The sequence below is a fragment of the Mercenaria mercenaria genome, chromosome 10 (genome assembly GCF_021730395.1).
Source record: "Mercenaria mercenaria strain notata chromosome 10, MADL_Memer_1, whole genome shotgun sequence".
NCBI classification, from domain to species: domain Eukaryota; kingdom Metazoa; phylum Mollusca; class Bivalvia; order Venerida; family Veneridae; genus Mercenaria; species Mercenaria mercenaria.
The window spans coordinates 57,858,477-57,885,199 of NC_069370.1; the positions used below are offsets into that span (position 1 = coordinate 57,858,477).

Consider the following 26,723-nt stretch of genomic DNA (forward strand, 5'->3'; position numbering starts at 1 on the left):
GGAATACATTTTTTCTGCCTGAAGTAGGGCTGCATTGAAGTCCTTTGTGACTTTGTTGATGTCCCTGCCTTCAGTGCGAATCTGTCTGCAGGTTGCATCTGTAAGCTGTAGTTGCTGGCCTACTTCTCTTACAATATTCTTGTGGATGTCTTCAGTGCAGAAACTAAGATCAGGAGTGGACGTGCCAACGTCTGGAATAGAAAGTGTCCTGGTCGTCGGGGTTGTTGATCAGCAACAAGTTGTGATCATCTTGCCAGGACTCTACCTCTTCTCCACGCCTGTCTATGTGGTCATATCCCCAACTCTGGGAGTGGCTGCTGAGGTCGCCAATGACTAGGAAGTTTGAGTCCTGCACTGGGATCGTGTCAAGAGATAGAGGTTTGTCATTTGGGGAGTAGAGGTTGACAACATTTAACTCCACATCTCTAAGTTTTAGGCGTAACACTGATATTCGGAGTCATCCATGTGCACGGTGATCTGCGTTGCTACTATGTTGTTTCTCACCAGTGTTAGGATTCCTCCCTTGCTCCTACCTAACCTGTCACAACGGAAGCACTGGTAGCCTCTAACATTGAAGGATTTGTCCTCGCTAACGCAAGTCTCTTGGATGCAACAGATCTGAATGTCCTTATCAAACAAGATGTTCTCTAGGTCCATTTTCTTATTGAGGAGTCCTTCTGCATTCCAATGCATAACCTTGAAAGGTTGCATTGACTTCTTTTTTGTTCCCGTGTGGCCAGTAGATTTCCTAAGGCGATGGGAATTACCTCCAGTAGTATGAGGTGGACTCTGTCGAGGCTCAGAGCCCGGCACTGATTCTGCCTGGAAGGATCTCAAAGAACCAGCGACATCACAACTAAATCTAAATGATTGTATAGTCATGGTGTAGTAAATGCATTGTACCATGGTTTGTTAGAAAGCGCCAACTGGCCTGGTACATCTGTCTTCAGCTCTCTAGGTTTTATGTCGGGGTTACCTCTCCATTAGATTCCTGCCAAAAGACCTACCCTGGAATCGCAGGGGATCTGTACATGAGCAGCAGGACATATTCACGGACCGGTGGGCCTTGCATGTCGCATGTCTGGGGGCAGACCTCCTCCGCGTCCTATACAGTTTTGCCTGAGGCCGCAGGGTGCTCAGTATACATGTGTCGCCACGAGAAGGCACTGCATAGGCTTGTCAACAGAGAGGCTATGTACTGGCAGGGAAGACTTACGCACTCGGCTTCCTTCTTGCACAAAGGGCTAGCAAGCGGCAGAGGCTGAAAGCGGAAGGTGACAAGCACAGAACACACAGCACACCACACTAGACGCATCAGTAGACCATTTGTCATATACCACTTACTGAACAACTAATCTTGGTTAAGGGACACAAAGAAAATATTCCTGTGAAAATATTTCAAAATTAGATTAGTGGTTTCGTATAAGATGTCGTTATGAAGATTTGTCCTAATTTGTAGCGCATGCATCCACGGTTTGACGAATTATAATATAAGGATAATATACATTTGTGTAATAACGTTACTTAATGTATCGTTTTATTAGATGACGACTGCTGTTCCGGTACATTTTTATTTACTGTTCTGGTTGCTCATGGAAACGGTAAATATGTTTTAAATATCAATAACCAGGCGTGCAAATCGACACTATCAAAACCATGTATTAGATGTTTTAACTGATAATTTTAATTTTTTTAATACAAACATGACATTAACGAATTGTTTGCATATCGTTTTAAAATTCGGTAAACTGGGACACGTATTCACAAACATTTTTTGTAAGAAGTGTTTTAGAGCGAAGTCGAACTGGCCTTCTCCTAAAATTTATACGCATTTTGTGAGAAATTAAACAGGAGGGTCAAGATAAGCCTATATCGCTCTTAAACTTGGCCTTGGAATCATCAAGATAAACATTCTGACCAGTTTCATGAAGAAAGGGTAATAAATATCGCCTCTAGAATGTTAACAAGCATTTCCTTTGATTTGAGAGGGTGACCTAGTTTTTGAACCTACACGACTCAGTTTCGAACTTGGTCTTGGAATTATCAAGATGATCATTTTGACCAAGTTTTAAGAAGATAGGGTCATAAATGTGGCCTCAAGAGTGTTAACCAGCTTTTTCCTTTCATTTGAACAGGTGACCTAGTTTTTAATCTAATATATCCCAGTTTTAAACTTAGCATAGGAATCATCAAGATAAATATTTTGACTAAGTTTCATGAAGATAGGTTCATAAATGTGGCCTCTAGGGAGTTAACAGGCTTTTCCTTTGATTTGACCTAGTGACCTAGTTTTTGACCCCATATGACCCAGTTTCAAACTTGGCCTAGAGATCATCCAGATAAACATTTTGTTCAAGTTTGTATCAAATAAACAAGCAGTAACTCTAGAACCCATGATGAAACCTAGCCCGTTTTCGAAAGGAACCAAGATCTTATTGTAAGTTGTGTGTAAGTGTGGTTAAATGTCACATCTGTCGTGTTCACTAGGTAAAGTTAACAAATTTTGGCTCTTTCACGGGTCAGTCAGGGACCGTAACTCCGGAACCTATGATTGAATCTGCCGGATTCATCATGGAATCCAAGATCTATTGTTGTTAAAGATATTTTGCAAGTCTGTATCAAATCAAACCATAAATGAAGTCTCTACATGGCTGCAAAAGCCAAAATAGGAAATTCTGGCCCTTTAAGAGGCCATAACTCTGGAACACATGATGGGATCTGGCCAGTTTTCGAAAGGAACCGGGATATTATGCCAATACGAGTTATGTGCAAGTTTGATTAAAATCGATTGCAAAATTTGGTCTCTATCGTGTTCACAAGAAATTGTGAACGGGGCGATCGCGAAAGCTCACCGTCATTATAAAACCATACCGGTCAATTCTTCTCAGCACCGTTATGATTCCTAAAAAATACACAATCCTACAAGTAACATACAGTTCAATATAATGAAGTAAGTAAGTGAGGGGCGGCTCTGTATGAGGTGATGGCAATGTGTTATGGTTGGCAGCTAATATCAAAATAACATACTATGGGTTGGATTGTAACTTTTATGCTACAAAAAAAGAGACTTATAAAAACATGGGCAAAATAGATACGCGGACCTCGCATAGCATTTGAAAAATTATAATACATATTGATAGCATGTCAGTTATTTCAAAATCTGGCAGTTTTTTATGTTTCCACTATAAACATGTAGGTAAATGTAATTCCTTGGCAGAAATGTGATTATGTCTCCAGGCGATAATGTGAAGTTTACGAAACTGAATAATTTGAATAATCTTGTAGAGCGGTACCTAAGGATCATTTGTATGAAATTATTTCAAAATCAGGCCGACAGTTTCTGACGAGCTTTTTCTAAGTTTCCACAAAAAACATATAAGGGGGGAAATGACAACGTCCCCTGGCGTCATTGTGTTTTACGAATCAAAAATGTGGTTGTAGTGTCACCCAAGGGTCTGTTGAATAAAATAATTTTAAAATCGGGACAGTAGTTTCTGACGAGAAGACTTTTGAAGATTTCTCTATATACATTTGTACATAATGGGAATAGTGACTACGTCTGTCATACGTTTTCTGAATATTAAAGGTGGTCAATCACATTTAATCAACCTTTAATGACATTTTTTTACTTTTTGTATATTCTGGTAGAGAATTATTTAAGGAACAAAAAGACCGATTACATAGAGTTAGATTCCTATTTGAAATGTATATTTTATTACTTTTATAAAATTTTGTAATAACTCCCCTTTAATATGAAAGTATATAAAAATCTGGGTATTTCTTTTTATTTCGATACAATGTCTAGTTTTACATTTGCATTTGATAGACATATCAACTATTGAACAATCTGTACCAAAATGCAAGTTTTAAAGCTGTGTGTAGCTTCTGAATTCATTTATTTCCAATCTATCTTGGTTGCGCAACCAAGATAGGCAAAGGGAGGTAATAATAATTTTTCAAACTTGCGTTTCTAATGAATTCCATCTAAATACATAATTTTTAATGCAAATATTTTACAAATATATTACAATATGTCTAATATTTATACATTTCCTTAGGCAAAGTATGTTTATCAAATTTATACTTATGATAAAATAACTCTGTCTTGGTTGGGCAACCAGGATAGGAAAATGAAATTTTAAAAATATCTCCAGTGAAAATCTAATTTGTATTAAGTGTTACGTGAACATAAATGAGTGTAAATGATCAGATGCTAAAGTTTCGAACAAATCCGTTACATGGCCAAAATATGATTATCCACCTTTAAGGTAGGCTGAACAATCTTAGTAGTGGAATGCTCAAGGATCGTCTAAGATTACTCTAAAATAGGAGCAGCAGATTCTGACGAGGAGACTTTTTAAAAACGTTTCAACTATACACATATATAGGGAGAAGTGAAAAGTTCCAGTCAGCCATGTTTTATTTTAAAAACGGGCCAGCAGTTTCTGACGAGAAAATTGTTTTAACTTCCGCAGTATACATTCAGGGATACGGCCATTTTTACTAAACTATCAGAATTTTGATATTCGTGGTAAAGTGTCCCCAAGGAAACAATTTTGAAAAATAATTTTATACAACCGGATCAGTGATTTTAATATGGGGGAGATGTCGTATGAAAACCTTTGTACTTTAGGCTGGTTCCAATTAGCTAAAAACAAATACCATCACAATTTTGTACTTTAATTTCTGTTATTTAACAACACAAAGTCTTACTCTGTTTCTCAAAAGTTCTCGATTCATATCTCAAATTTATATAAAATTCTTGTACATTAACACATACATTACATGATTCTTTCTTACGTTTTACTACAGTGTCCTACAGTGTCCTCCTTGTTAACATTTACCCTGCTAAATTTCTAAAATGGCCTGGTCCATCATTCAATTTGGGCAGTACCACTTTTTATTTAAAATTTAATAACTGAATAGCGAACAGTGCAGACAATGATCAGTCTACACAGATGTGCAGGATGATCTTGGTCTGCACTGGTCGCAAAAGGAAAAATTACTTGCCATCAGCAGGCTAAAGGCTAAATAGAATTCAGTAAAAACAAAACAGACAACTTTAAATAACTGTACATACCAAGCATTAATCATTTAAGAAAATTCACTTTCAGTATCATTTGTTTGTTAAACTTTGTTTTGGGTTTAACGCCGCTTTTTCAACAGTATTTCAGTTATGTAACGGCGGGTAGTTAACCTAACCAGTGTTCCTGGATTCTGTACCAGTGCAAACCTGTTCTCCGCAATAACTGCCAACTTCCCCATTATAAGAACAGTTACTGCATTTGATCTAGAACGAAACAAGGCATATGGTTATTAATCTACTTTTCATTATTTACGTCACTTTAGTTTTAAAACTGCCTTGACAAATGTGACCCATTTACTAACCCTGATTGTAAAAGGTGTACTAAAGCTTCTCCATTCCTTCTGTGTTTTCATGGTGTTTGTTTATATTTGTTCTCGGCTTACTGTATTTTTGTAAAGTTTGCAAGTTTGTTTCTATGCTAGGAACAGACAATCATATTTAGTCCAGATCAAGGTTTGTTAAAAGTGAACCGGCTATTTTCTTGAATGTACTACTTCTCTGTCCGACACCCGCTTTGCGGCGTATAGTTTCTGCTTTTTTGCCTTCACCGAGACTTTCCCACATGTACGCAAGGTTTGCCAAAGGTAATTGCGTACCCAAACTTTTCGCGATTAATGAATACAATGGCATCATTTCTCGAAACTCTTCAACCATGTTAGACTTATCACAGAAATTAAACAATCTCACATATATGTTTTGTAATTCATAAAGTAATGAAGCCGATGATGTTATCATAGAAACCATTTCTACCATCATGCTCGTTTTTTTACCAGTCACTGCATTGCTCGCAGTAACTGAAGATGTCGGTATAATGAGAGAATCTCCTGCTAATTCTCCATATCTCTTCAAGTAAAACTTCATGCACTTGATAAACATTCTCCCGCTCACAGTTTGTAACAATATTTCTAATGTGGTATCGACAAACAGTAAATCGCCACTATCAATACTAAAGCATTCGGGCACCAGCGTATCAGGCAACTCGACAATGCAGCTAGGACCAAAAACTTCCGTTATATGAACGGTGCTATATCCCTCACAGACCTGTGCTGTTAAAGTTGTCTTCTGCTTTATATCCACATACAAGGCAAAGCACCACTTAAAGCCTATGTGCAAATCCCACATATCTTTTTTCATCAAATCGATTCCGTTTGTTTCTAAACTGTTTCCCCTTTCTTCTAAAATATCCTGGAAGACCAACATAGCAGCTTGAAAATCCTCTTGGAATATCAAATCTTTCATAAATTCAATACACGCTGGAAGCAAAGACTCGCTTGCAATGCTTACTCCAGTGGTTGTCTGTGCATCCACTTTTATGCTTTCAATGATTTCTTCCACAAAGCAACCTATTTCCGACGACATAATGTTGAGTTGGTCCAGTAGGAAGTACAGAGTTACCACGGGTTGGAGTCTTGCGTTGTTAAGTCTCTCAAAACATTCGTCAATGGCCTTCTCGGGAATGAAATCAAGCAAGTTCTTCTCCCGCATGAAGTAATGTTGAACATGGCGGTTCTTTAAGCATTCTGCAAACTTCTTCAGAATTATTAGTAGGCATTCGCCGGGTTTCGACTTCCAGTATTGCTTCTCGATATTCTCACAAGCGTAAAAGAAAATACTCTTCACAACGGAAGGCGGAAGTGGAATGTCTTTCAGTGTAACATCAACCAAAGCCTTGAAGACGAGAAAAGACTGTCTTTGTTCTGTTGAAAGGAATCGACATATCTCTTTTTCTGCAGCAGCGAATGAATAGCACCAAGTATGATCATCTACAGATGTCATGAAATGGATAGGATCATCAAGAATGTCCGACATTCTGAAATCTGGCGTCAACGGAATGACGTGACATCCGCTTTTTACAACCGTCTGTATTGTATGTTCATCTGGAAAACCGCTTTCTCTGTAACGATGTGACCAGTGTTTTGCACAATCTGGCCAAGAACATTTGAAAGCAAGCATAAGATACATGGCGGGGGAGTCTTTTGACAGCTTTGAAGGAAACAAATCCTCAGACCAACTGAAGTCAACTTCAAACGCGTTTAAGTATGTGGTGTTTTCTTTCGGCGAAATCGTTTGCCCTTTCCATATTTTCGGACTTTTCGGGATAAGCTTTAAATGCCCCACAACAGCTGTGTCATCGGCAATGAGATCTGCTGTCTTTGCAGAGGTCGTTTTTGAAACAATGTTTGTATCATAAGGGGTGTTGAAAACGGAGTAAGCGGAATTTTGTAAAAAGCCATCAATGTTCTCTTCCTCTTTGACACATGGAAAATACATGCTTATGTCAGGTCCAAAGCTGTCAAGTTTCACTTTACATGGAACCATTTTACATATTAGTGAACCAAACATTTCAAAGTTACAATCAGGTGTTTCCATACGACTTGGAATTAGAACGTCTAGAGCCTCTGGCCCGGAATGTTTAATTAAGTCCATCCGAAATACCTGTCTCAGAATAAAGTCGATATGCAGCACTGGGCATTTTGTCCATCTTTTTTCTGCAGATGTTGATTCCACAGACGTTTTTCTTTGATGTAAACCTAAACAGAATTAATGAAATACAGTTATGAATTTGCTTTGAATAAAAAGAGCTCTGCAATATATGCCAATATACGGTCGAAGTTTTAATTCATAGTCTCTACACATCGTCTTGTCTCCACCTACCTATATATCAAGTTTGTACTCAATATCTGAAGGTTTTTTAAGTTTTCGTATCCGCTCTGTAACTCTTAAACTGCTTGAAGGATTTCAAAGAAACTTGACACAAATGTTCACCTCATCAGTGCATGTTTCGGATGATTCGCTTCAAGGTCAAGGTCACACTTAGCGGTCAAAAGTCATGTGACGTTTTTTCGTGTGTATATTGCTCTGCATTGTGGTGCTCTTGTTTTTATTTGGCAGATCCCTTTTTTGTTCACTTACAATATTTTTTTTTGAATTACTTCCCTTTTATGTTACTATTATTTTGTAACGTTTTTATTATTGGCTGTAGGGAAAAGGCGAGACCACTTTTCTGTGGTACAACATGGATTGTACCTCCAATTTTTGGTGTATTTTGACATATTTGTACCTAGTAAGGATTTTTTTGTGGACTTAGATTTTTTTCTGTGGACTTTTTAGGAATTTCTTCCCTTTGTAGTTCCTGTCCTTTGGGCTTCAACAGTAAAGTTCTTTTATTTTGCTCCCATCATCTGATAAAACCCTTCGGTCACACTTAGAGATCGAAGGTCATACCTTCGGGCGTATATTGCTCCGCATTGCGGTGCTCTTCTTAAGGTATACTAGGTACACGAAATAGGCCGTCAGATCTTACTTTTGACCACGATCTGTGACCTCAACCTTTGACCTGCGGATTCAGTTTTTTGAGCTCTGCATACCGTCTCATCGCAACCTAACTTTATGCAAAATTCAACGTTATTAACTTCAGTAGTTTTTAAGTAACTGCTTCGGACACGAAATATGTCGGACAGACTGACAGGCAGATGCACGCGCCATCACAGTAATCCAAAACGGGCGTATGAAATGATAATCAAGTTGCAGTTGCTGATTATACACAGGGCGTCGGTATAGGTTACATTGTTTATAAGAAATCGCGATGAAATTTGCTTTCTCTAAGTCATTTCATCAAAACAAAAAACCTGTCAAATTTTTCGACAATGAAAGAAATACAGACAACAGCCTATTCCAAATAAAATAATTTGTAAAGACATCAAAGCCTAAACTATACTTGAATGGATTCGTTCTTATGTTGTTTTACGTTATTGAAATTAGACAAGTAGCTAACACAGGATTTCCGTACCTTTCTGAAGAGTTTGTCTCCAATGTTTTGGTCTAAGACTCAGGTAATGTGATTCACTAACATGTCCTAGGTATACAACAATGTCATCATCTAATACTTGATCATCCTTCTCGGAAAGGCCGTTTTCATCTACATATTACAGAAAATATCAAGTAAGATACCAGTAACCATTATTTATATTTGAGCAATTATTAAAAGGAGTAATAAACATACGATTAAACCAAATATTAGATCCATATTACATAAAGCAGGGCAAATTAGAACATTAAATTGATATAAGTAAATCCAACAGAACATTAAATAATATACATTCAACAGAAACATCCTAAGGAAGCATTAAATAAAGAAGACAATTAGAAGAAGTAAAAGATCAGGATGTAATTACTTGTCAGAGCTCTAGGATACAAGATCGTTTCATTCTGGCCGGTCGTTCCTCCGTATATAACAATAGGCATGTTAATCACATTAGCCAGAGCTCTGGAAAAAATGATAAAAATAAAAAAGTAAATAACAATTTATAACGAATCCAAATGTATAATTTATTATATATTCCGACAGGGGCACAATACTGCATCAGTACAAGAAACTATAAAGAGGTTAGCTTTGTGTTAAAGCTAGTCAAGGCCCATTTTTTATGCTAATGTTCAGCATAAATGAGACTGAATTATTTTTGAAATACATACATTAGTACACCGTCGACCAGTTACGCGAAAAAAAAAACAACTTTCATATAGAAAGAGTTTCTTTTAGTTTAAACATTGCAATAGCTCGTTCTCAGCTTATTGCATTTGCAGTTGCTCGCACTTAAAGCAATGTTAAAAATCCTCGAAGGGATTAGGAAACTTCGGTCTTTTTCGTTGTTTTTTAACAAAAATCCTATCGTAATACCGACCCGTCGAGACGGGCCAGACAAATAAACTCTAATAAACAATTATTTTTTTTTATTTTAAGAAAAGTGTGAATTATATTAAATGACCAAATAGGTTAGATGAAACATATTTGTTCCCCTGTTTTAACCCTTAAAACTTCACAAATACACAAATATTTCATATTTTTCTCCATTTGTGCACATGTAAAACTTAATTCAGTGAGGTATGTAGAAGGACCGTTGAATATGGCATGTTATACAAAAATGGCTCGAGGTTACCCTAGAATCATGTGATCACCCCATTCACCATCATCACTCATACGGGAAAGGTATGTCTCCCAGGTTTCATCGTCTGTGAGGAACATTTCTAAAGGTGTCCCATCATTCTGATAACGAAAGAGTAAACAAAAATTGTATTAATCTAAATGTAACCTATAAAGTATCTTCTTCATTTTGTTCTCATGTAAGCATTTTACGCCTTCAAGCCTGTCACCTACGAAATATACGACATGGATGTTTAGGTAACCTGAAACTAAGGGTTTTTGTCACTTAAAACACTTTTCAGTGGACATTTATTTGATAATTATTATAAGTACTCAATATGCATTGCTGATTTTAAGGAACTGAGGCTGACATTTACGTACAAATAAAGAAGCTGTCAAATTACATGGAATGGTCCGAAAAAGACTCTTGTCCTACAACTGTGTTAATAGTACTGTACAATGTTGTATATGTACGAACGTCTTTGTTTATGTATGGGCAAGTTTTATAAAGTCAAAATCAGGGAAGAACTATAAATTCTTATACAAACTGTGGTTGGATTTTCCTTGAGGTATTTCACAGCTGACTGTCTCAATGTGTGTGTTGTGAAACTGAAGTCTCCACGGATACGTAGTTGATCAACTACTGCAGCAAACAGGCAATTACCGTCCGGGTACACATCATGAGGAACTAAACCTTTCTTTTCTATAACATCTCGCATCTGACGTATCATCCTTCCAAACGATGCCATCGTTTGAACCTGGCCTCCACATGCTTGATAAGAAATAGTTTGTATAAATGAGCCGTGCCATGAGAAAAACCAACATAGTGGCTTTGCGACCAGCATGGATCCAGACCAGCCCGCGCAGTTTGGTCAGGATCCATACTGTTCGCTTTCAAAGTCTATTGCAATTAGAGAAACTGTTAGCGAACCGCATGGATCCTGACCAGACTGCGCGGATGGGCAGGCTGGTCTGGATCCATGCTGGTCGCAAAGCCATTATGTTGGTTTTCTCATGGCACGGCTCAAATAGTTGCTGTTACTAGGTTTAGAGTCACACGAACACAATTTTGGTTATATGGGAACTTACCAGCTTTAAATGGTGGAGGAAGACCCCAGGTGCCCCTTCGAGCATTGTCTCAGGCAAGGGAAGGAACCTATGTAGAACCACCTTCTGTAAGTCAGCTGGATGTTTTCTTCAAATTAGGAATTCTTCACCCCAAGAGATGTTTCGACAAGTTCTTCGGAGTCAGCGACCTTAACCGCAAAGAACCCGAATAGCAAAATACTTTTAAGGCAAGTTATAATTAAATCAAAATAAATTTAGTTTACAGAATTAGGTTTACACAGACTCATACTGAGAGGTATTGACAGACAAACATAGTATTTACTCAAACATTTGCCGTTGCTACTGCTGCCCTCTCCACTTAGTGCACCCATCATAGAGTCCAAACCGGCACCACCTTTCCCGCCATACTTCTCATAACACTGCATACACGGTAGTTGTAAGGACGGTCCTCCCATAAATTCAGAAGTTTCCAAAAATGTTGGTAAGTCATATCCTAGTGTCTTGGCAATGTTCGCAATCTTAGTCAGTGGTGAAGTATATATCACTCGGTAGGATCCTTTTCCTGAAAAAAAAGATAACGAATAAACGGTGCTTAAATAAAAATAAAAAATAAAAATAAACAAATTAGATGCTGTGGAGAGGGTGTCTAGTTGTTTAAGTATCGACCGCTCAACCCGAGGGTCCTAGGTTCAAGCTCCAATGGGGTTACGGCCACACCTCATATGAAACCAATACCGGTTTGACTGTTTTTAGGAGACGGATTCGAGGGTAGTTCAACGTCATAAACGAGCTATAATAAATACGTATCTTACTTGAAAGATAATATTTGATTCACAAGACTGTATGCTACTTGAAATTATTGAGAAATTTAACCTGAGATATAATCTGTAAGATACAGACTGAATATTGCGCTATGGGTATTTTAAATGATATAATTTGCGATACAAAAGTTAACCGGATTGAAGCAAAATTGTCACCTGATCGTTTCTTCAGCATTTGCATTGCACTGGTTTTCTTCCTTTTCCCAGGTGCGTATCTTCCTACTGACATTGACTGTCCGTCAGCAGCGCGTGTCTTGTTTAATATTAGAGGTACACACAATAAATCCTCTTCATGCAATGCCCATCCATGAGTAAGGCTGTCTTCGTATGCATCGTTTCTACGTACACTTTGTTTAATCTTTAATCCAATATCAGTCTCCTTAGAAGCCTTCATACAATTCGTATCTGACTTTGTCAGATCTTCTGATCGACCTGGCAATGTATTTACCTTGGCCCCATCACACAGACTTAGTGAATGATATGTACCATCCGTTTCAACTTCGTCTTCTAATGAAACGTGTCTCAGTTTTATTTGACTTGAATCTGTTTCACCATTAGACATAGCATCATGCTCATCTTCAGCGTTAATTGCATTTCTTATACCATCTTCTACTTCATTTTCTTCCTCGACATCAGAAAAGTCGTTGTTAAATACTGTCTCCGGGGAATCTGCCCTCGAGACGGGCGAATTTCTCTCGTAATCTGTTTCCATGTTACAGTATCAAGTCACTGAATCATTTACACCTGGCATGCTTTAAATAATGTAAACAAGAGAATGGAAATACCCAGTTACTATAATACTTCCGCCTTTGAAATAACATAGTAATAGTACATACGTCAGATCTGTAAACTGTAAAACATCCAAATGGAGAAAATGAAACGCAAATATCTATATTAAACAAATATAAGCATCGTTATTTTATTGTATAAAAAGTTCTGTTGTTACATCAAAATCGAAAGTAGAGCTATATACACTGATATAATAAATATACAGGTTGTATAACAATGACATTAAATACTATTAATTCCAACAATATTAAATCAGGAAATCCTTCACAAAAGCGTTTATATAAATCGTATCAAATTAATTGATTTTTCAGTTAAAACTTTTAAAAAGTACAAAATTAAACATACCTGTGTTTCAATACCGAAAGTAGTAAATACCCATAAACGGGGTGTGATTTTGCACTGCGCATGCCTATCGGATATTTCGTTTTTGGTAAACTTCCTGGATACTTATGATAAGTTTATGTAACAGTTTTTTATGGCAACGCTCTCGTGCTATGTTCTCAAACACATTGTACCTATTTACACTGTGGGGAATCACATGATCAAAATAATCTATAAACCAAAATAAATTTATGAATAATATGGGATAATATTGAAGCAACTTTTGCTGTAAATCTAAAATATAGCCTATCATATGGCAGTATAGATGTATCCTAAAACTATAAAGATTTCAATCAGAATCACCTTCTGATTATCTGGAACATTTCAAGACACTGAGACTTAGTATTTTCCTTAGTGTTTGTAATTACAGAATATCTATCATTATTGTCAACTACATAATAATTTAACAATTTTCATTAGTCATCTGTTAGGCTATGTTTAAATTTTATATCTTATCATGGTAGGATGTTCTTCAAAATATAGCTTTGGTTTAGAGATTATTTTGATCCCCGTCCAGTAATATTCATTTTTGTTATAAAAATAGTGTAGATGTAATAAATATTTCGCTATACAGTTCAAATTTTAATGAAAAGGTCAGCTTTTTTTTTTTTTTTTTTTTTTTTTTTTGAAATACCAAAACTTTTGGACGGAAATATAAATGTAAATATTAGAGTAAATGTGGTATATTAACTTAATTCCGATTTTTATTCCGGTTTGAAATAATTTGTTTGAATGAAAACTTTTAAACCTGTTTTTTTTTAAATATCACAACCTTTGATTCATTCAAACAAATATGTTCCCTGAGCTGTTTACAGAAAACACAAGTGGACGTATTTTGTTATTTGCTGCTTTTAGGCGATGAAAATGTTAGTTGCAGTTCAAAATGGCCATATATGTTTGCTTTTTGACATACCTGTGGACACATTTTCAGTGGTAAGTGACTTTATATTTGTTTGTAAAGAAGTTATTGAAGGTAAAGTATATGAGGGCGCAGCTGTTTCAGGTTAAAGTTTTACAACAATCATCGTTTAAACGAGATGCTTTGGAAACATAAAATGAAACCAAGCAAAATATAGAAAAACCAAACTTCAGATGGATATTGTCCTTGGTAATTGAAAGAAAGTTTACCCAGGATCATTAAAGTCATTGTCACAGGCGTTAGAAAAACGTATCCGTTATTTAAGAAATAATATATTCCAAACAGTGATTTGTCGTTGAATAAAATCATTGGAGTTTACATGCGAAGGAATTATATAATAGATACGCATATAAACGAAAAACAATGATTTTATTCACGCATATATATATATATATATTGTTTCGATTCTAACACGTTATCAAGGATTATTATGTACGTCTTTGCCGATTCCATCAAATATTTGCCTGATTTCTGATTTCTTTTCCAGCTCGCCGCTATGCCAGCTAACGTAATTACGTAATAATTGTGACGTCAGAAAAATGAATTGTTGAATAATAACCCCCGGTTTTCAGCCTCAATGATGTTGACTGTCGCAAATCCCATACTCCTCTCTTTAAAGTCAATGTCACAGTTATGGGTCAAATGTCATTCTAAAGCTTCTCCGGATCGTAACCTTGACATGAATGGACCAAACAGTTTTGCACAATCCCCTTACGGTTCTATCACCATATAAAGTTGTTTTAAAATACACTTTCCAATTCATCACATGACTTAGATTTACAGACGTGCAACAGGCAATCTTGTACTTTCTCACGATGGCAACCAGTAAGGGATTGATACTTGTCACTTACAGGGGCGGGTCTAGGATTTTGTGTGTTTTCTCTGTTCATTCCATGGTTAAATCATATAAAATGATGCCATGCAAGCTTTCAAGTTTTTAGCTTTCATTTGCACAAGAATGTCCATCCCGCTGAATGAAATGATGTTGCATGAGCCGGAAGTATTTGTTTGTTGCATAGACTGTTACCTAAGCTGGTTATATGCAAACGGAGCAGGCAAAAAAACGTATCTTCACTATCATTTATAACGAATGAAGACGTATAAGAGAAATGTGACAAGAAAATATGCCATGCAATTAAATTTCGTTTTAATACTTACAAGGGGCATGTGCTAGCAAAACGAGCAGAAAATTTCAAACAGATGTAGGAATATCGCATTCCGTGATATTAAGAAGGGCGAAGGGCGCCCACCACTGAATCCGCCAGCTCTATTATCTTCAATTTAACAGGTTTATTTCCAGTTTCATGACTTTTATTTACAGAAGGACAGATAAGTCTGGCTAATAACTAAATACTCTCGAATTTTACAATTTCACCAAGAGCCCTCCTAGCCCTTATTTCGAGCAGTAAAGTGCCATATTTGCATACACTTTGAACAGCTTCAGGAATTAGCTTCAAAACAAAAGGTCCGAACATGCCAGCAAGGCCCATATGTAAATAAATTATCATTTTTTCTACTGTGCAATACCGGTACGATACGGGGATTAGAAAACAAATGGTGTAATGCTCTGTGCATTTTCAAATACCAAATTAAACAAGAGCTCGTAGAACACGAAATGCCTGTCCCCCTTGATGCATCAAGTAACTGCACAAGGAACCGAAATTATTTGACCACCGTGCACTGGATGTTTGACGTACTGATTTTAGGTACATAAAATCAATAATTATAGGTCATTTACCACTTAAAAGTGACCTCCGTACCAAATGTGACCTTGACCTTTGACTTACTGACCTTAAAACCAATAGGGATCATCTGCTGGTCATGATCAACCTCTCCATTAAGATTCGTGATCCTAAGCCCAAGCATTCTCAAGTTATCGTTCGGAAACTGTTTAACTGTTCCGGGTCAGTGACCTCAAAATCAACAGTGGTCATCTACTGGTCATGATCAACCTCCCTAACAAGTTTCGTGATCCTAGCTAGGTCAAAGCGTTCTCAAGTTACCGTCTGGAAACGGATTAACTGTTCCAGGTCACTGTGACATTGACCTCTGACCTATTGACCTCAAAATAATAGAAGCGGTCATCTACTGGTCATGATCAATTAACCTCTCTATTAAGTTTCGTGATCCTAGGCCCAAGCCTTCTCAAGTTATCGTCCGGAAACCGCTAAACTGTTCCGGGCCAATGTGACCTTGACCTTTCGCTTACTGACCTAAAAATCAATAGGGGATATCTGCTGGTCATGCCTAACCTCCCTATCAACTTCCGTCATCCTAGGCCCAAGCGTTCTCAAGTTATTATCCGGAAACTGTATAACTGTTCCGGGTCAATGTGACCTTGACCTTTAACTTACTGACCTCAAAATCAATAAGGGTCATCTGCTAGTCATGACCAACCTCCTTTTCAACTTTCATGATCCTTGGTCCAAGTGTTGAGTTATCATACGAAAACCGATGGGTCTACGGACCGAACGACATTTGAAAAACAATATACCCCTCCTTCTTCGAAAGGGGGCAACAATATAAGACGGCTACAGGATCCTGCTTAGCTGATATGGTGTTTGGTCCTTTGTGTTTAGGTTAATGCAAAAATCGTGACACGACACACTACAATATGACACAACACGCGACACATCGCAGAACAATGAGACACGATGCGGGACAATGCGACACCACGACTGGCATATTTTTTTCGCGATATCGTGTCAAATTATTGCCTGCCGTTTCTTGTGCCCAGTGTTGTGTCGCACTTTCGCACGTCATGTTGAGTGTCTACACACGACATGCGATACCACGGGGACAATGCGAATGACAAGCGGCAAAATGCACGCAATGCGACACAAAAATCGACACACAATATGACGGGCAACAATGTGACATGACGACATCACGACACTAATTTCGCTCGTTGTGTTGCATTGTTAAGCCTCATGCCACACAATGCATTACAAGGCAAGCGACCAGAAGCATGACAATGTCATACGGCAATGCGACACAATGCGCGACATAGATGTCGCCATGACGCATTGTCTCCCGTCTTAACATTTGTCAAGCATCGTATCGCATTGTCGTGCTTCGTGCTGTGCATCATTTAGTATTGTCATGCATCATATTACATAACGTGCATCGACGGTTGACACACAACACGACGCACGACAATGCGACAACACGCTCCACACAAGATACCGCGGTCGGCAGCAAGACACGACATTGATCGCATGTGGCGCGTCCATCTAAAACACGACGAGCGATACATTGTACATGAGCTAAACAGCCAGTAACGATTAACAAGATTTGCAAAATGTCATTGAAACAAGAGATGAAAAACGACAATGTGTTTTAAAGTATTTTTACTTAATATCTTGACATTTCACAATTTTGGTATATCCTTCTTTGTTCTACATTGAAATAATTAAAATGACAAAGTGTAGCAATAACAATAATAATAATGGTGATGATGATGATGGTGGTGGTGGTAGTAGTGGTGATGGTGATGATTATGATGATGATATTGTTAGCTATGGCTGATGTAAGTCTTTAAGGAAACTTCAAGTGATTTGAAATACACTTCTCTGATTATATCGAATCTGTAGAAAGCAACTGTCAAATACTAGTTTCCTTCAATTATGTTAGGCTATGGCCGATTTAAACCTTTGAGGAAGCTTCTATACTTCTATAATTATGTTAATGATACAGGAGGTCACTAAGGTTTTCTGGTACTTACTAAACTACAGAAATTATCAACTCTTTTAGCAGTTAAACTATAGTTTTTTTTAAATAACACTTTCTACAGAAACAGCTAATGATCAGCAACAAACACCATTTAAAACTAGGCAAAATAAATCTGTAAACAATTCACAGTAATCAACAATGTGATAATAATTAAGATATTTTTACCTATCAGGACTATTGTTCATTAATGATAATACTTAAACCCAGCCTCTAATAAATTTGGATAACTGTCAGTAAGCTTCTCATACACAAAACAGCAAAAGTCAGATGTATTTCCAATGAAAAATAGTAGTTTTATTCCGTTTAAAGTTAAAAATGCTTATCAAAACAATAGAAAACATTAGCTATAACAAGAGGACCATGATGGTCCTGAATCGCTCACCTGTTCCCGCATGACCCAGTTTTGAGTATGACGTCGTTTTTCTATTATTTGACATAGTGACCTAGTTTTTGAGCTCATGTGACCCAGTTTTGAACTTGACGTAGATATCATCAAGATAAAAATTATGACCAATTTTCATGAAGATCCATTGAAAAATATGGCCTCTAGAAAGGTCAAAAGATTTTTCTAATTTTAGACCTACTGACCTAGTTTTTGATCGCAGTTGACCCAGTTTCAAACTTGAACTAGATATCATCAAGATGAACATTCAGACCAACTTTCATACAGATCCCATGAAAAGTATGGCCTCTAGAGAGGTCACAAGGTTTTTTTATTATTTGACCAACTGACTTAGTTTTTGATGGCACGTGACCCAGTTTCAAACTTGACCTAGATATCATCAAGGTGAACATTCTGACCAATTTTCATGAAAATCCATTCAAGGGTATGGTCTCTAGAGAGGTCACAAGGTTTTTCTATTTTAAGACCTACTGACCTAGTTTTTGATCGCAGTTGACCCAGTTTCAAACTTGACCTATATATCATCAAGGTAAACATTCAGACCAACTTTCATACAGATCCCATGAAAAATATAATCTCTAGAGAGGTCACAAAGTTTTTTCATTATATGACCTACTGACCTACTTTTTGATGACACGTGACCCACTTTCGAATCTGACCTAGATATCATCAAGATGAACATTCTGACCAATTTTTATGAAGATCCATTCACAAGTATGGCCTCTAGAGAGGTCACAAGGTTTTTCTATTTTTAGACCTACTGACCTAGTTTTTCACCGCACGCGATCCAGTTTTGAACCTGACCTAGATATCATCAAGATGAACATTCAGACCAACTTTCATACAGATCCCATGAAAAATATGACCTTTAGAGAGGTCACAAGGTTTTTCTATTATTTGACCTACTGACCTAGTTTTTGATGGCACGTGACCCAGTTTCGAACTTGGCCTAGATATCACGTTCTGACCAATTTTCATGAAGATCTTGTGAAATATATGGCCTCTAGAGAGGTCACAAGGTTTTTCTATTTTTAGAACTACTGGCCTAGTTTTTGATGACACGTGACCCAGTTTCAAATCAGACCTAGATATCATCAAGGTAAACATTCTGACCAATATTCATGAAGATCTTGTGAAATATATGGCCTCTAGAGAGGTCACAAGGTTTTTCTATTTTTAGATCTACTGACCTAGTTTTTGACGGCACGTGACCCAGTTTCAAACTTGACCTAGATATCATCAAAAATAAAAATTCTAAACCAAAATTTTTCAAAAAGACCCCCACAAAAAATGTGACCCTAGAAGGGTTTACAAGAAAAGTTTACGCACGGGGACGCATGCACGCACGGACGACGGCCCCCCCTGGCCCCCCCCCCCACAAAAAGCTCACCTTGTAACTATGGACAGGTGAGCTAAAAACACACTAAGTGAGACAATCTATGTATAAAACTTGTTAACGCTTCTTTAGAATTATTAAGTTTAGCAGCACAGCTAAAACCCCTGGAGATTTAAGGTTTTTTTTGGGAACACTGCAACGGGCAAAGGGAGTATTTATCCCTTCCGGGGACTTCACAAAAAAAGTGGGGGAAGGGGCAAACTCAAAAAAAACTGTGGGTTTGGGGGACGGGTTGGGGAAACATAAAAGTTTCATAAAAAATATCAGTATGAAAAAAAAGGAAGTGAAATTTTTAATTGTTTAAAATTAACCCAAAAAATTTTCCCTTTTAAAGGGATTTTCTTGCACGCAATGTGTCTAAATTTTAAATGCATTTTTAAATAAACAACAATTTTATAAAAAGGTCTAGGCAGTTGGTTTTAACAAAAACAACTCCCCCTCAATGCATTAAAAGTACAAAAAAATAACAGCCTTTGTCTGAAAACCAGGATGTCATCGGGTTTTTTAGAAATTTTAAAAGGAACTATGCTTAAAAAAAAATGTTTTTAAAGTAGGTGAGGCGGGGCCCTTAAACCCAAAATTTTAACATCAAACCAGATAAAAAATTTACTTAAAATAGCCTGTTAAAATTACGTTACGCTTTGTAAAGTATGTATATACCCTGATATATTACAAAAATTCTTATTTTACGTTTAGAAAACCCTTACCAAACGTATCTTTTTCTTCCTTTTACTGTCTAACCCCTTTTTAAAAAGGGGGAAAACAGGCACATGAAGACACTCCGCAATTAAAAAAACATATAACACCCCCATTGCAAAAATTTGCACCTCAAAAAATTTAGATATAAATTGTGTATATGTAATGAAAAATTCATTTGCCCCTTAAAAAAATTTTTCGCTTTTTGTTTTAGTCTCCCAAAAAACAGGTTTCGGGGGAAAAAAATTTTGTTGTTTGCCATCAGAGATTCGGGGCCGTTCGGGAATCACAAAATTTGTACCCAAAACGTATGCATTTTTCCCCTTTAAAAACCCCAAAATTGTTTTAGTTTATTGCAGGGCCCCTTTTCAAAAAAAATTCCGGTCTTTGGTTTGGCGTAGGGCCCCGGTCTATATTCAACAATATAACATTTTAAATAAAAAAAATTATGAATTGTTGCCGGTTTAACAAGATTTTAGTGTATAAAAGTAAACAGAAAAAATTAATAATTTGTACATACGGTTTTCATTGCCCCCCCTTTTGGGTTTCTATATTTTGGTTTAAAAAAAAGAGTTAAAAAAAACCCAATTTTTCAACTCATTAAGTGAGCATTAATTGTGTGAAAGGGGATGTCAAAACATTTTTAAAATAAAGGTTTGTACATTTTTCCCCGTTGCCAGTGGCGATCATAATTTTTTAAAAATAAAAATTATTAAATTTTTTGTCCTGAAAAAGGGGTATTATTAAAGGGCCCAGGTAACTGTTTTCAAGGAAAAAAAATCAAGCAAATTTTTGTAAAAATATAAAAAGAGGGGGTTAAAACACTTTACCCCCCTGGGGTCCCCATGTGGAAAAAAAGAAATTTTATGTGTCTAAGTTAGGGTTTGTGACTTTTTGCCCAAAATGACGGAAAAACAATAGGGCCATCTTCCGTATTTTGATGGCCAAAAGCCCCAAAAAGTCAATTTTTTAATTTTTTTTTATTTTTGTGCCCTTTTAAATTTTTTGGGACCTACAAAAAAAAGTGAGATCATTTATTGCCCACAGAAAATAATGAACCCTTAGCTATTAAAATACCTAATAAGAAACTTTTTTTTAACCCCAACATCGACTTTGACTTTGGCCATTGCCAAAATTGACCTTTTAAGTCATCTCCCCCCCTTTGACTTTTGACAGCCCTTTAACCCAAAACTTTTTCCCATTTATGTTTACAAATCTTTTTTCAGTCTAAAGTCAGAACCTTGCTTTTGGGACTTCTTTGCCAATTCCCTGTTGCCCTGGACATTTAATGCTTGTTTGACCCGATGCACGGGCCCCGCTCTTACCCACTGATCAGAAACCTTTTTAAGCCCCAATTTCCCCAGGGACGTTTGACCTTCTAATCCCAACCCAAAAGGGAAACCGATAGTTTAAAACCGAAAACATTTTCCTTTTTTCAAAAAAAAAAAAAAGGTAATAGAAATTGTTGGGATAACAAAAATTCTTTTAGGGCAAACGGTAATTATCAAGTTAAACCCCCATATAGTAAAACCCATTTGAAAAAAAGTTAAAAATTTTAGATCGGGAATAGCTTAAATTATTTTTAAAAAGTACTAGGGCCCCCCCTGATTTTAAATTTAAGGCATTTTAAAACTACATTTGTTATTTATTTTGCCCTATACTCTTCTTTTTTTAATATTGATTCACCATTTTTATTCTCTAAAGTCTTATCAAAAAACAAATATAATGCTTTCAAAGCTATTATATTTTTACAAGACATGAAAACTTTTTTGACAAGTTTTTTTTACTTTCAAGTCCAATGCATTTTAAAAAAAATTTTTTAATTAGTCATGTTTTTTACTTTGCAGTTTCTTTTGAGTACTATTCACGGGGTTTTTTTGGGTTCGCAAAAATATTAAAAATTCAACAAGCTAAACTTATTCTTGTAGACGCAGTTCAGTATGGGGTCAAATTTTCCCTTTAGCGTTGCTTTTGCCATGTTTCAAAACCCGGTCCTGTTTTTGGGCCCATAAAAAGGGGACAACACTGCTTCGCTTTTTTCCCCCTTCCCCAAGGTTCAGGCCCACGCCAAATCAGGGAAACCCGGTTTGATCGGGGCAGCATTTTTTTAATCGCGAAAAAAGATTTGGAAATTTAACTCCCGAAACTCATTGGGGTTACGGAGATCATTGTAAGTTTCAAGCAGCGTGATATACAGGCCTTGGAGGGCTTTTAGTTGCATTCGCTGGCAGGACTGCTAAAACCACACAACTATATTTTCCCGGCTAATTCCCCGTAGGTTCGGGGTTTAATAACGAAAAACCATTTTGAAAAGGAGTCTTTTCTTCCCTGCATTTTTCAAAATTTCCCAGCACAGAACAGGGGGAAATTTTAGGTCCCCGGGGAAATGCGAAACAAGTTGGTACCACGGTGTTTGGCATTTCATCCTCATCGATGTCCGGCCCAAATATCTCAGTAATATGTATTGCATCATATGTGCTACCTATTTCTTTGGTCACGGACGTGCCTTTCATTAAATCGATATACAATCCTAAACCCCAGCGGCCCCTAGGCCCATTTTGGGAAAAGGACTTTTTGAAAAAAACTTTTGCGGGGGATCAATGGGGGGTTTTTTAAAAGCTGAAAAAATTTTTTCATTTTAACATCTTCAAGTGACTTAAGGGAAAAAAATCTACTCCCTTTGGTAAACCAGTTTTTCAATCAGTGTACCTGAGGTGGTATAAATTTTCTCTTTTGGAAAGATCTTTTATGCTCTTAGGGAATTTTTAAACTTTGGAAGGTTTCCAGGATGTCGTCAAACACAGCACCAATCTCTGATGCTGTTACATCTAGCATATCCAGTACAAAATACAGTGACATGATTGGCTGTTTAATAATGCCCTCAACAGTCTTTGTCCATATGGCTATATGCTCTAAAGGAACGTTTTGGAGTAAATTTTGTGACAAAATAAAGTAGTGAGGTATGAATTTCATTCGAAGTCCTGCAAGGAGTTTTCCAACCATTACAATCAAGCATCTTCCAGGGGGATTTCTCCATCCATCTTCCGGGGTATTTTCACATGCTTTGGGGAAAAAAATTTACGCTCTTCGGAAAGGGCCCTGAAAACCCAGTATTTGGGTTTGTACACGTGAAATCTAACAATGATTTTTTAAAAAGGAGAAAAAACACCCCTTTGATACTATTAAGGCAATTACATAGCTTCATCTCCGCAATTTGAAAAAGGGAGTAGCTCCACAGTTCCTGATTATTTACCATACCCGGCGGGGTTGGATTTTGCTGCCCCATGACTTTGCTTTGATTTTTTATTGGGTGAAAATTTGGGAAAAACATGACACCCCGCAGAAGAAACAAATTTTTTGAAAAAAAATTGCTTTTCCCTTGGCTTCGCTTCTTTTTTTCTTTTGAAATCCATTCCTTTGCTATTTCCCGGGGCCACCCAGACTTAAATGAAAATTTTGTGTTTAGTTAGTTCTTCGTTCGCGTAAAAAATTTGGGTAAGCCCTCCATTGGAGGAAACAATATCGGTTTTAAGGGCCCAAATTTGTCCCACTGCTTGTTTATCATCTTTTGGGCCCTTTTCCCCAAAGGGGGCAGGCTTTTTAACGGAAGTAGGCCGTAAAAAGGGGCCCAAATCTGAAGAAGATCTTTCAGTCGAAAGATTCAGCGGCCTTTGTTCAGTAATTCTGCCCCGTAAAATTAAAATAAAGGGGTTTTTGGGAAAAAACAGAGAGTACACACGACCCTGTTTGGTGTCCTATATTCTGCACTCGGAAAGAATATGCTAATATCAGGAGCTATGCTTTCAATTTGACTGTTGTAATCGGGAGCCATTTTGCACATGATGGGCCCAGTAAAAGTCAGTGTAAATTCCGGTCCTTCTGTGTCAGTAGGAAGAGCTGCGATGCAGGACATGTAGTTTGAAATGTGTTCCAACAGGAATGTGTGTCTCAGGATAAAATCTATATGTGAAACTGGTATATAGAGACTCTGCGAGGGGGTTGTAAAAAGTGCCCACTTTTTCCCTTTCCCGGGCAACGTTTGGGTTTTTTCCTTTTAAATTACCCCAAAAAAATTTTTTAAAAAAAAAGTCAAAAACAAAATATTTTTTGGCCCTTTAGTTGGAAAGGGGACAATGCTGCTCGGGGGGGGGAAATAAATTTTTCCTCCCTACCTAGTGGGGAAAGAAAATTAAACACTAAAAAATCTGGGTAGGTATTAAAAAAAGATCTTACGTGACTGCCTTTTGTAAGAGGGTTTTTTCCAAAAAACGGGGCAGCGTGGGAAAGGGAAAAAAAGGGGAAAGCATTTACGAGGTTTTTATCCCCTTGCCCGAGGGTTTGGAAAAAATCCTGCTTTATTTCAGGCATTTTAGCCCCGAATTTTTTTCCCTATCGTTGATATTACTGCAATATTTTCAAAGATAGTTTAAACTAAAAATCGCTCATACACTATGGCGTCATAATACGACGTAAAAATTAAATGAGGTAAAAATTAAGCAAGTTAGCTTATTTTTTCCCCTAAGAATGAAGGCGTAAAATCGGCGAGGGGGCCAATCCAGTACCTCAAAATCTAGACCAAAAATGCACCAGAGGCCACCATTTCTTACCTGTATTTCAAAATTTGCCAGTGGGAGAGCCTCCTGAGCCCCCTAAAATGAGTATGGTACACTCTTCTATACCTCAAAGTTTAGAACAAAAAATACACCAGAGCCCATCATTTCATACCTGTATATCAAGATATCAAAAACTTCCAGGGGTAGACCCTACTCTTCCCCCAACGCGAATAGAGGCCCCTTCCCCGTACCTCTCCTCTCTCGGAACTATGCAATTTGCCGGTGATGCCTCTGTTTTTTAACTGGGCCCCCTACCCCCCCCCCCAATTTCAATTATTCTGGTTCGGGGCCGGGGGGGGTGAAGGGGGGGCCCCCGGGGCCCCTCAGCGGGCCCCTGGCCCGGGGTATGAGGAAACTCCCGAAAAAACCTTTGGAGTAAAAGGGATTCTGGTTCCTAAATGGATGTATTAACGGGTTAGAAAACTATTTGGGCAAGAAAATTTTGACCTAATATTTTTGGGCCTGTTTTTTTCCTACCAGCTGTGAGCCTGGGGTTGGGGAAAAATTCGGGTTTAATAGCCTTTTTCTAGGGGGAAAAGGGGGAAAAAAAAAGCTACACGAGTGATTATTCGTATGTCATATTTTGCCCCGTGAATAACCCCTTTTCATGGATTTTGGGATTCTTTTTTTGAAAACTTTGCAATAATGTTAAGGGTTGGCAAAAAAAATTAAATCAAATATGTTCCCCCGGGGGAAGGGCAAAGCACTCGGTTTTCCATTCCATGTTTCCCCCTTTGGGATTTTGGGAAATTTAAAACCTGCATAGAAAGGGTTTTCAAGATAGGGGAAAAGCGGTTTTTATACAACAATTTTAAAAGAAGGGAAAATTGTCAAAAAAAACCTGCTAAAAGAAAGGGCAGGTGCCCCAAAACCTCAAACACCCGGGGTTTAAATGAAAAACCCCCTACAGCGCTCGTTTTTCCCCTTCCAATCTGCCCCATTATAAAAAAAGGGCATTCATTTAGACCTAGATTAAGACCCTTTTTAAACCCTTTAAAAAATATTTCGGGTTGCAACTTACGTCATGTCATTAGTTCATAGTGTATGGTGTTTTTAAAAATTATTTTTTATTAACCGGGGAGTTTTTAAGGGTTAAAGTTACCCAACAGGGTGCGCGTAATACTTAAAATTTGGGGCTTTTTTCGCGTCAAAATACCTGGATTCTGTGAGAAATCTTTTTTTTTTAATTGAGACACATGCAGTTACTTAAGACCATATGTCAGTTTGAACCTATCTGTTTTCGAAAAGTTTACTCAAAGGGGGGCCATGTGGCCTTATATCGTCCCCGGGTTTTGCTCCCCTACTGACCTTTTTTTGGCCCATATGACCAGTTTCAAACCGGCCCAGGGATAATCAAGAAAAACTTTTCGGGAAAAGTTTCATAAAAGATGGGGGCCATAATTAGGGCCCCTTCTAGAACGTTAAAAACAAATTTTCCCTTTGATTTAAGCGGGGTTACCTGTTTTGACCCCACATGCCCCAGTTTCCACCCGGGCATAGGAATCTCAAGATAAACATTTGACCAATTTTTCATGAAGATAGGGTCACCCAATGTGGCCTTTTGATTTTGTTAACAAGTTTTTCCCTTTAAATTTGACCCGGTGCTTGTTTTTGACCACCAGCCCGTTCAAGCTTTACCTAAAGGCCCTCAAGCCCAAAAGCTAAAAAAGTCTCAAAAAAGATACTTAAAAAAAGTGCCTTCTAGGTGTTAACAAGCCTTTTTTGATTTGATTGAAAGTGTTTTGACCCCCATTGCCCAATATTCAAACCTAAACCTTTAGAGGCATAAAGGGCCCAAAACATTTGACCAATTTTTCTTTAAATTTTCAAACTTAAAACTTTTGGATCTCAATGTTAACAAGATTTTTCTTTGATCGGGCCCCTATTTGCCCTATTTT

The 26,723-nt window shown here is 37.4% G+C and overlaps 1 protein-coding gene across 2 annotated transcripts; it reads right to left on the reverse strand.

Annotated features, from left to right (window-relative positions):
• Positions 1 to 4,664: 4,664 nt before the first annotated feature.
• On the reverse strand, positions 4,665 to 13,247 carry LOC123561456 (uncharacterized). 2 transcript variants are annotated; one of them, XM_045353831.2, is made up of 8 exons: positions 13,031 to 13,247; positions 12,053 to 12,648; positions 11,398 to 11,637; positions 10,556 to 10,779; positions 10,024 to 10,130; positions 9,262 to 9,353; positions 8,877 to 9,005; positions 4,665 to 7,617 (listed from the first exon to the last, which is right to left on the reverse strand). In XM_045353831.2, the coding sequence occupies exons 2-8, from the start codon at positions 12,606 to 12,608 to the stop codon at positions 5,525 to 5,527; spliced, it is 3,441 nt and encodes a 1,146-aa protein (XP_045209766.2). In that variant the 5' UTR covers positions 12,609 to 12,648; positions 13,031 to 13,247; the 3' UTR covers positions 4,665 to 5,524. The 2 variants fall into 2 exon arrangements, with proteins under 2 accessions (XP_045209766.2, XP_045209765.2); XM_045353830.2 differs by having other exon boundaries at positions 12,053 to 12,746.
• Positions 13,248 to 26,723: the final 13,476 nt, after the last annotated feature.

What these genes read in the sequence shown, in the direction of transcription:
- LOC123561456 (XM_045353831.2), bottom strand. Translation starts at nt 12,608, where the DNA reads ATGGAAACAGATTACGAGAGAAATTCGCCCGTCTCGAGGGCAGATTCC. An exon ending in TCAAGGAAAATCCAACCACA is followed by an intron (nt 10,131 to 10,555) that starts GTTTGTATAAGA and finishes TTTCGTTATCAG; the next exon opens with AATGATGGGACACCTTTAGA. An exon ending in GAGACAAACTCTTCAGAAAG is followed by an intron (nt 7,618 to 8,876) that starts GTACGGAAATCC and finishes AATTCTGTTTAG; the next exon opens with GTTTACATCAAAGAAAAACG.